We start from the raw sequence: 11764 nt of genomic DNA on the forward strand, positions 1-11764 counted from the left end.
TTCTAACCATTTTTCTAGAAGTTCTGGATAATTGTTAAAGAATTCCTTGAGACATTTCTTTAGGAGTTCCTTCGAGAATCTTTTTTACATGGAAATTCCTCCGACAGTTTCTTCAAGAATATATCACGCAATTTCTTTAATAACACTAGTTTACAGCATTTTTGAACTCGGTAAGCTGATGATCGTTTTTGGTGTAGAATCATGCCCTGAGTTCGAAAACGCGAAGGAAAAAAAAATACAGTAGAGCGGAATTTTTTTCGACATTCCATACAAGGTTGATGATTTGAAATCGATTTTTGTTCTATTTTTAAGCAATGTCGCTCACTTCACACATCTCATTCTTCGTAATCAATGCTCCGATTGAGCTGAATTTTTTACTGCAACTCGCTTGCATATGATTTGTCAAATAAACGTTGAGAAAGAATTTTTAAATTGTTTCTTTTTTCTTATTGAAAAAAATACATTTCTTCAAATATTTTAGAAAATTTGGCTAAAATTTAAGGAGATCGTCCCCAAAATTCACCAATATCTTGAATTTCATCAATCTGACGCAAAAACCTGTTTTCAGATGATCGAAAGGTATTATATTCAGCTTTTAATTTATGCAAAAAGATTCCAAATTGGTTGAACAAAACAGAAGATATTTGAATTTTGTTAAATTCCATATTTTAAAAAGTTGTAAAACTCGATATTGAGATAAAACTCAAAAACTGTTCTACTTTAATTTTTTTGAAGCACGGTTTCGAAATCAGCGCTAAATTATGCTTCAAAAATTTTGGTCGTTGACAGAAGTTCACGACTTTCGTTTTATTTTGTAAACTAGTGTAATTCTTCCATGAGTCTTCAGGAATTCTTCCGCAACTGCTTGAAGATTGCATCCGACATTTTCTCTGCAAATCCTTTAAGGGCATTTTTATTTTAATTTTCCAACATTTTCTCAGAAATTGTATGATAGTTTTTTTTTTTTTTGAAGCTTCTCTGACAACTCTCATGATATTCCCTCCGTAATTTCTACCTGAATATACCAACAAGAACTCCTTTGACGAGTTCTCAAGAAAATTCTTCGTAAATTCATCTGAAATTCCGCCAACAATTACTCCGGGTATTCTTTGAGTACTTCCTACTAATCTTAATGTTTAAGAAATTCCTTCAAAAAATTCTAAGGGAATTATCCAACCTTTTTTTTAGAATTTCACGAAAATATTTACATAGTTTTTTTTCCAAAAAATATAAATTTATTGAAAAATGTCACCATGAAGCTTTACGGAAATGCGCTCAATAATTTCTTCGGAATTTCGAACAGGAGTTTTTCAGAAAATTTCTACAGTAATTGCTCACGCATTTTTTTTTGAGTTACTAAGAGATCCTTCAACATATTCCTTGCGGCAATTCCAAAAGATTTTTTAGGCTGCAATTTTCAGTAATTCTTTCGACAACTTGGTTTTTTTTTTCAGGAAATCCTCAGACAATTTCTTCAGGAATACCTTCAAAATATTCTCTGCAAATTTATCAAGGAATTCCTCATGTAACAGTTTATCTTGAAACTTTACGAAATCTTTTATAAGAAACTAGCTGTCCCCAGCAAACTTTGTTTTGCCTACTGCGTTTTTTTGACATTTCAAGTCCCTAGCCAAGCCCAAGTCCCCGTTCAAAATGTTTGAAACCCGATTTTCAAAATCTCTCAATTTCCCCATATGTTTTGCCTCATAAACCTTCCTTGGGCGAAAACTAACAGAACAAAACTTAGACGACCCAAATCGGACCTTCCGTTCGCAAGTTATGTGTTGTCCCACGTATGCCAATGCATTTTTATATATATAGAAGATACACCCGAAAATTTCTCTGGAAATCCTCTGGAAATTTCTGCCAGAATTCTTCTGACGAGTTCTCTAGAAAATCTTTCATTAATTTCTATGGAAATAACCCCTAAAATTATTCTAGGCATTACTTAGGAAACTCTCTGAGGAATTCCTACTAATGTTTTCTTGGAAATTTTTCAGATAATTTGTAAAGGAATTTTCCTATTCCTAAATTCTTAAAGAATTTCACGGAAATCCTTCAGAAAGTTACTGAAAAAAGTTGTCACGAGTACCTCATTAATTTAGAAACCTTCCAGGAAATTTATTTGGAAAGTCCTACGGATAAAAATTTCTTCGAAACTTTGCCGACATTTTCTCGAAGAACTTTCTTGCATTTTTTATGAGATCCTTTAACAATTTCTCTAGAAATTCACTTAGGATTCATAGGGCATTTCCTGGTAACTTAATTTTCGGGAGATTCACCCGCAAGTTTCTTATGGGTTCGTTACGCAATTCTTTCGACAGTTTTTTTAGATATTCTACAGGAAATTTATTCAGTAAATACCACCTGGTAACAGTTTTTCTTGAAATTCTTTCCGTAATCTTTTTGGATACCCATCCGATTTTTTTTCAGGAATTTCTCTAGAAATTCTTGTAAGAATGCTTCTGACAAATTCACAATTAATTCCTTCGTCGATATTTATGAAAATTTCTAAAAAAAAAATTAAAATTCCTTGAGGATTTAGAGATAATTTTCTGATAATATATATATGGAATACTAGGTCATTTTTTTCACAACTTTCTCCAGCAAATCCATCATGATGTCAAAGTATTTTTAACAGGAAATTACTGAAAAAATGTCTTCATATATTTCATAAATAAGAATTCTTCCATGAAATTAACTCGTTATGTTCTAAGAATACTGACTTATTTTTTTACTAAAATTTCAATGAAAATTACTCCAGCCGGCAAATTGTTAAGGAACTCCTCTTCAAATTTTGGGAAAACAATTTCTACATAAATTCATGAAGAATTCATATGGCAGTTTCTTGAAAATTGTTTTTGAGAATTTCACCGGCGTTTTATTTCAGGAATGCATTTAGCAGATCTCTCGGAAGTTTTGTTGAAAATAATTCAGGAAATTTCTAAAAAAAATGCCAAAGGCTGTCAAGCATCTGTCAATTTATCCACGTTTACCTTTGGTTGGTTTAAGATAGATGTCTCTGGATATTTTATTTCGATATTCCGGTTGTTTAAGGAATTCATTCTAATTCAATGGTGCCCAACGTATGGCCCGTGAGCCAGATCCGGCCTTCGACGACATTTTGTGCGGCCCGCTACACAAATGAAGAAAAATAAATTTTGGCCCAAGGAATAACATATTTTTATTTTTTTCCTTTTTACCAGTGAAATTAAAATAAAAAAAAATGATTTTATTATAGTATATTTTTCTTGATAAGAATTTATATTTCATAGAAATCTTTAAACACTTCTTTTCGTTTTACAAATTTCAAGAAAGTAGCAGATTTCTTCCATGTGAAAGTTTTTGTGAAAAAATGTTTCAACAAGAACTTTTATGTAGACTTTTTATGTAACTTTTGTGTAGAATTGGCATAACTTAAAAGACACATAATAAAAGTAAAAAAAATGTAACTGATGCAATAAATTGAAACAAATCAATAATAATTCAGAAATTTGATTTTTGGCATAAAATTTTAGCAAGCTCTGGTACAACATAGAAACATTTCTAGGATTCAAGATGCAATCGAAAATCGAAAAAAAAAACTTTTTTCTATTGGTAATATGTAAATAAAATAATTGTCTTAATCCTAGGCAGGATGCATACGAAACATCGTGTTTAACTCTGATTTGTCTGATTAAATCAAAGAATCAGAGAATCAGTGAATCAGAGAGTCAGTGAATCAGAGAATCAGTGAATCAGATAATCAGTGAATCAGATAATCAGAGAAACAGAGAATCAATGAATTAAAGAATCAAAAAATCAAGAAATCAAAAAATTAAGAATCAAAAACTCATTGTGAAAAAAAATCAGAGAATCAGAGAGTCAGAGAATCAAAGAATCAGATAATCATAGAATGAAATACTCAGATAATCAATGAATCAACGAATCAGAGAATCAGAGAATCAGAGAATCGGAGAATCAGAGAATCAGAGAATCAGAGAATCAGAGAATCAGAGAATCAGAGAATCAGAGAATCAGAGAATCAGAGAATCAGAGAATCAGAGAATCAGAGAATCAGAGAATCAGAGAATCAGAGAATCAGAGAATCAGAGAATCAGAGAATCAGAGAATCAGAGAATCAGAGAATCAGAGAATCAGAGAATCAGAGAATCAGAGAATCAGAGAATCAGAGAATCAGAGAATCAGAGAATCAGAGAATCAGAGAATCAGAGAATCAGAGAATCAGAGAATCAGAGAATCAGAGAATCAGAGAATCAGAGAATCAGAGAATCAGAGAATCAGAGAATCAGAGAATCAGAGAATCAGAGAATTAGAGAAATAGAGAATCAGAGAATCAGAAAATCAGGGAATCAGAGAATCAGAGAATCAGAGAATCAGAGAATCAGAAAATCAGAAAATCAGAGAATCAGAGAATCAGAGAATCAGAGAATCAGAGAATCAGAGAATCAGAGAATCAGAGAATCAGAGAATCAGAGAATCAGAGAATCAGAGAATCAGAGAATCAGAGAATCAGAGAATCAGAGAATCAGAGAATCAGAGAATCAGAGAATCAGAGAATCAAAGAATCAGAGAATCAGAGAATCAAAGAATCAGAGAATCAGAGAATCAGAGAATCAGAGAATCAGAGAATCAGAGAATCAAAGAATCAGAGAATCAGAGAATCAGAGAATCAGAGAATCAGAGAATCAGAGAATCAGAGAATCAGAGAATCAGAGAATCAGAGAATCAGAGAATCAGAGAATTAGAGAAATAGATAATCAGAGAATCAGAAAATCAGGGAATCAGAGAATCAGAAAATCAGAGAATCAGAGAGTCAGAGAATCAGAGAATCAGAGAATCAGATAATCAGAGAATCAGAGAATCGGAGAATCGCAGAATCAGAGAATCAGAGAATTAAAAAATCTCAAAATTAAAATTTGAAAATTCTTTGTAAAAAATCATAAGAATAAGATAATCAATGTTGAAACAAAAGTTTTATTTTCATTTTTACAATTATATTTTTTGGGTTGAAGCCATTTTCTTGACAAGTACATTTCAGAAAAAAAAAGTTTATTATCGTCACATTTCATTTTTGACCCGTGGACTGATATGAAGAGTCATATGTAGCCCGCTGCCGTGAAAGGTTGGGCAGGCCTGTTCTGATTGGTTTTAGAAATTTCTCAGGAAATGTTCTTCAAAAACTCTTCAAGAAGTTTGTGTCAGAATTCCTCTGATTTTTTTAAAGAAATTCTGTCGTTAATTTCTTCGCTAGTAAAATCACGTTTATTTCTTATGAAATTTCTTTTGAGAATTCTAGCGGTAAATGATTTAAGAAATTCAGTTTTATCCAGAATTTCTTTGACAAGTTCTTGTGGAAATATTTTTGTCAATTCTTCAGGATTTCTCTGGTAGTTTCTTTAAGAATTGGATTACAATTTACTTTTTTTTCAGGGACTTCTCGGACAACTCATTTGGGAGTTCCTCTTATAATTTCGTTCGGAGTTCCTTCGAAAACGAATTTTTACGCGATTTTAAAAGTTTTTTTTTAGAAATTTCTGAAAGTTCAAGAAGCCGCCAAAGACATTATCGTCATCATTGAGAATTGGCAAGCAGTTGTCTCATCTTAGACTGATTTTTTGTATTTAATATTTATCAATTGTATTCATTCTTCACACGCAGAACACAATACGCATTGCACATTTCTTTAAAAGTACTTTGTTTATAAATTATTAATATCTTTGATTACTTGTAATATTCGCAAACATATTTTAAGACACTTTTTTTAAGAAATTCATACAGAAGTCCTTTGAAAATTCCTCTAACAATTTGTTCCGAAAATACTAAAACTAATATTCTGTATTTTCGTAAGAAATATTTATGGCAACTTGATTCTCAAATTTTTAAGATCATTCGTTTTGTAACTGTTTTGCTTTTTAAGGTTTCCTCTGCTCCATCAATAAGGAATAGTAACGACGAATTTTCTTGGGGAATTTCTCAAGCATACGAATTCCTTTGCAGGTTATTCTGCAACTCTTCCAGCAATCATTAAGCTGTTTCCCTGGTAATTTCACCAAGAGTTTTTGTCAGAGATTATTTTTTTGTCATTCTCCTGGTAAATTTTTAGGGAATCAATCCGATAATTTTCTTAAACTATTGGTTGGCAAGTTTATGACAAAGTTGTTCTTGGGTGATTTAAAAAAACTATAATAATTGGTAATGGTATTTCCGAAAAAACTCAAAAGGGTTTTTTTTTAATAAAATCTAAAATTAAAGTTTTCAAAGTACACCTTGAAAAACTTGTCGAATGAAGTTTTAAAGAAATCAATAGAGAAATCGCTTACTTTATTAACAGAGGAATTTCCAAGGAAACTATCAGATGCTTATCTAAAAAGTTTCAGTTACTTAAATTACTTCACAGGCAATGGTTCTAATGCTTTTTCAAGAATTTATGAATGTGGCAATTCTCTAAGCAACCTCTCCATCAATTTGTGATGGATTATTTAATCATTCCGTCAATTTCCTAAAAACTTTTTTCTAGACATTCCTAGATTATGGAGGAATCGTTAATTGGAATTCCGGAAGAGTCCCTGAAAAAAATTGGGGGCGTCCATATATAATTTCTAGATTGAGGAGGTACGTACCGATCGTCTGTTTACCAAGGAGGTACGGCTAAAAAAAATTTGCTATAGAAGTCATTTAGAAGTTCCTTCAACAATTTCTTCGGACCTAGTGTAGAATTCGCATACTGTTAAAATAAAAATTAATAAAAAGAAAATCTTCGGAAATCGCCTTCATAAATTATTTTGGGAATTAGGTATTTCTTTAGAAATGGCCCTGTCAACTCGTTTATCAATTTTTCAAACAATTAGTTTTGAAGTTATCCGGCACTATTTTAAGGTATTCTTCAAAAGTTCTCAAGATTATTTTTCAGAAATTCCCCTGGTATTTTTTTTTTCAAGAAATTCCCTGTCATTTTTTAAATTCTGGAAGAAATTCCTCTAATTAAGTCAGGGATATTTTTATCAATTCTTCTGGCAATTTAAGAAATCCAACCTATGATTTCAACAATGAACAACGTTTTCGTTTAATAATTAGAAAAAATCTTCCAGGATTTTCCGAAGAAGTTAATAAAGGAGTTTTAAGTTTATTTCTTAAAAAAAATAGCCAGAAAAAATTCATAGAAAATCTAAAGCAATTTTTAGTGGCATTTCCATAAAAATATCGACTAAATTTCCATGAGAATCACTAGAAGTTTCAAACGAAATCCTGAACAAATTGTCGAATGAGTTTCTAATGCAACTATCCCTGTAGAATAGAATTTAAAAAAAATCCAGATCCTGCTCTGTGAAAATACAACTTTCATCAGGAACTTCTCAGACAGTTTCTTCACAAACTCTAGTTTTCGTTAAGGAATTCGTCTGATATTTTGTGATGGATTCTGTGGATTAAATATTTTTAAGATACAGTCAGAAAGGTCATAGAAGTAATTTCCAGAGGAATACCTAATGTGAGTTCTTTCAACGATTTCTTCGATACTTCCTTCGATAATGACTATTTTCGATTGACTATTTTGAAATTTGGCAATTCTTTAAGGAGTTCCTCTGATAATTTTCGATGAATTATTTAACTCATCCATTATTTCTTTAAGATTTTTAAAAGATATCATTTGAAAGGTTCCGGAAGTAATTACCGTAAGAATCGCTTATGAAAATTCTAGATGACTTCTTGAAGAAATGTTTAGGGACATTGCCAAAGGAGTTTTTAAGGGAAAATTCAAATATTACGCCCATCGTTTATTTTTGTATTTCACCCCCTTCCCCAATCAGCTGTTTAAATATATGAAATGCACTAACTGTCACACTTATCATCAACACCTCTCCACTTTCCCACAAATTTTGAAGTGGAGGTAATTTGTAAACTTTTTCTCGAGGATTTTTTTTAAGAAATGCCAGATAAATTTGAAGAAAATTACTTTATTGAGATTCCTTAAGGAGGTTTCCAAAAGAAAATCTGAAACAATTTTTGAATACGCTTCAGAAGAAATTTCCAGAACAATTTACTTAGAAATTGCCAGTGAAAAATCTGAAAAAATAACGCTGAAAAATTAATAAATTAATGGTTGATGAAGTATAAAAGATAAATTTCCAAATTTTCTCCAAATATTATTTTAAGAATAAGAATTTTTATATTATATGAATTTATAAGGCAACAAGTTTTGTAGTTCTCCGGAAACATTTTTAAGTTTTCCTTAAGAAATCTTGAGAATTATTTTTGTATTTTTCTCTTAGCAATACCCCTGTAAATTTCTTAAAGAGTTTCTCTCGAAATTTGTTCTCAAATAACTCTCAAAATTCACATAATGAAGTCAGGGAAATTTCTTAAAACAATCCAATGCAATGTCAATTTCTTGATTTTGCTTTGGCTGACCAAGTCATGTGAGAAATTACACTGTTGAAAATGCTTTGACATTCATGTGCACAACAGAAACATATGCTCAATTAACAAATTGAGATCGACTATCTCTGTCGCCAGTAGGCATAGAACTGAACTGGATTCCACAGTCGCACATTGTTATCTTCTTTTCACAATCTAAACCTCCTTCGTCAAATTAAAATATGAAATACAAACGAGCTGAGATTAAACTAAGAAAACTAAGAAAAAAATATTGCCATTGAATAAATCTCTATGCAGTGTTCAATTTCATCGTTTACCCAAGCCCAAATTTGAGGAACAATGTGCCCACAAATTTTCCCTACTCACACCTACGTATTCCTCCGTCATTTCATGGTAGAACGCAAACGAAACATTGATTCAGAAAGAAAAGATTCAAATCTTACCTTTAGCCTGGTTGATTGCCGCTGTCACAATTAGAATCTGCACCAGCACCAGCAGTTCCATCTTCATTCTGGTTGTTCTCCCGTTTGCCCTCGAGAAACCCATTCTTCGCTTCAAATATTGACTCTGAATTAGTTTTCATTCGCGTTCTCCGGAAGCGTACTTTTCAATTTTTCACGAACATTGCCAATAGAAAATTAATCACTTTCGCTAGACTACGTTAAACGAACACCGGGGAATGTCCATTGTCTACGGCCTCGAAACGGCGACCCCCAGAAAGGTCAAATCACTGTTTTCAATTTTCTCAAGTGCATCAGCCTCCGCCCTTCCGAAACGTGCTGTTGTTTTGCCACACTTTCTCAACTCCTTCCCTCGGGGTTCTAGAAGACGTTCAGAATCAATGTTGAATAGCGCAGTGCTTCACGTAATTCTCTGGACAACGTTTTTCTTAATTGCGTCGAATTGGAGCACGTGCCAGCAAAGACGACGAACACGAAGCGACGGCCAACTTCAATTCCTTTAATTGCTTCCCGAGACACGACTGATTCCGCGCGGTGTAATCTCTTTTCGATAGTTTTCCGACGCGTAACACCGATTTGCATGAATTCCGCTTCGTGCCTTTTGACTTCTTCGTTGTTCTTTTCGAGGCTTTCGAGGTGCGACTTGCTCGCAGTCTACAGCCGTTAATATTTACTCGAACCGACAACCCTAAATTACTGGAAATCCTTTCGCACTTCTGAGCCGTGAACTCCCGAAAAGATTCCTTTAATTGTGTAATTAGTTTATGGCTGAACTGCAACGTTTAAACATCTTCCAGCCAAATTTACGACTTCGCAGGAAAGTTGCGTTCCTCCAGTTGTAAGTTTCCTTCTCCGTCGTCTTATAGTCGAGGTCTATTTCGGGAACGATGTTTTTTCAATCCTGCTTCCAATTGCCTGCCATATGGATTGCTTCTTGCAAGGACTGTGACTCGTCTGTGTGCCGCAGGATCCTGAAATAACACGGAAGAAAACCATAAGGAAACAACAATTAACAATAGAACTCCTCTCTAGATGAAACGGTAAACTTTATGGTTATGGTTCGGGTGCGGGGTTCTCAAGAAGGGAAAGTTTAAATTTTACGGCTGGAATGTGTCTTTAAGGAATTGGCCATAGCTAGGATGCGTATTCGTCCCTTAAGAATTCAACGCAACGTAACGCACAGAGTGGTGTTGTTTGTGGCTGTTCAGTGGCAGTGACAGATGGTGCGAATGGCACAGCTACCTAGGAATAGCGTTAGAGGTGTGGAAGGGCTATTTGTAGGCTAATGGGACTCATTAGTATGGTAATCGGCTTTGGTTGAAACAACATCATACATATCCCCCGGAAAGCAAAAGGGGTTGGAATTCCTTCAGTTTTGATGATTGACGGGAAGCACGTGGACGATGGGAATCAAAACAAGAAGGTATGATTGTTCAAAAAATGGTTGTGAAAGTATATACACAACAATTCAAAATACTGAAGATTCCGAGAAGAATTCTGCAAAAATTTTAAGAAAAAAACTGAAATTATTCCGTAAAGAATCATAATGTTTATTATTTTTTTAAGAAAAATATTGCAAGAATTCTCATAAAAATCACAAAATCATCGCAGAGAGAATCTTCCAAAAATACTGAGGAGATATTTCAGAGATTAAAACTTATAGAAATTTGTGCAGAAAATTTCGCAAATGTTTTGAGGAGAATCCTGCAAAACGGAGAAGGATTCTGAGTAACATCGTGCAAAAATTCTGAAAGAATTCTGAGGAGAATCCTGCAAAGATTGTGACGAGAATACTGCAAGGATTCTGACGAGAATACTGCTAGGATTTGGACGAGAATACTGCAAGGATTGTGATGAGAATCCTGCAAGGATTCTAACGAGAATCCTGCAAGGATTCTGACGAGAATCCTGCAAGGATTCTGACGAGAATCCTGCAAGGATTCTGACGAGAATCCTGCAAGAATTCTGACGAGAATCCTGCAAGAATTCTGACGAGAATTATGCAAGAATTCTGACGAGAATTCTGCAAGAATTCTGATGAGAATCCTGCAAGAATTCTGACGAGCATCCAGCAAGGATTCTGACGAGAATCCTGCAAGGATTCTGACGAGAATCCTGCAAGGATTCTGACGAGAATCCTGCAAGGATTCTGACGAGAATCCTGCAAGGATTCTGACGAGAATCCTGCAAGGATTCTGACGAGAATCCTGCAAGGATTCTGACGAGAATCCTGCAAGGATTCTGACGAGAATCCTGCAAGGATTCTGACGAGAATCCTGCAAGGATTCAGACGAGAATCCTGCAAGGATTCTGACGAGAATCCTGCAAGGATTCTGACGAGAATCCTGCAAGGATTCTGACGAGAATTCTGCAAGGATTCTGACGAGTATTCTTTCAGAATTCTGACGAGAATCTTGCAAGGATTCTGACGAGTATTCTTTCAGAATTCTGACGAGAATCCTTTCAGGATCCTTACGAGAATCTTTCCAAGATTCTGACGAAAATCCTTTCAGGATTCTGACGAGAATCCTGCAACGATTCTGACGAGAATCCTGCAACGATTCTGACGAGAATCCTGCAACGATTCTGACGAGAATCCTGCGAGGATTCTGACGAGAATCCTGCAAGGATTCTGACGAGAATCGCGAGGATTCTGACGAGAATCGCGAGGATTCTGACGAGAACCCTGCAAGGATTCTGACGAGAACCCTGCAAGGATTCTGACGAGAATCCTGCAAGGATTCTGACGAGAATCCTGCGAGGATTCTGACGAGAACCCTGCAAGGATTCTGACGAGAATCCTGCAAGGATTCCAACGAGAATCCTGCAAGGATTCTGACGAGAATCCTGCAAGGATTCTGACGAGAATCCTGCAAGGATTCTGACGAGAATCCTGCAAGGATTCTGACGAGAATCCTGCAAGGATT

At 34.4% G+C, this 11764-nt stretch overlaps 1 protein-coding gene across 1 annotated transcript in view; it reads right to left on the minus strand.

Moving 5' to 3' along the window:
- Positions 1–9709, minus strand: part of LOC109421075 (roundabout homolog 2-like) — a 379914-nt gene extending 370205 nt beyond the window's left edge. Inside the window, exon 1 of the mRNA XM_029858753.2 lies at positions 8820–9709. Within this exon, the coding sequence (XP_029714613.1) occupies positions 8820–8922 (103 nt within the window). The 5' untranslated portion in view covers positions 8923–9709. The remainder of the gene's footprint in view (positions 1–8819) is intronic.
- Positions 9710–11764: the final 2055 nt, after the last annotated feature.

This window comes from Aedes albopictus, chromosome 2 (assembly GCF_035046485.1).
Source record: "Aedes albopictus strain Foshan chromosome 2, AalbF5, whole genome shotgun sequence".
Taxonomy (NCBI): domain Eukaryota; kingdom Metazoa; phylum Arthropoda; class Insecta; order Diptera; family Culicidae; genus Aedes; species Aedes albopictus.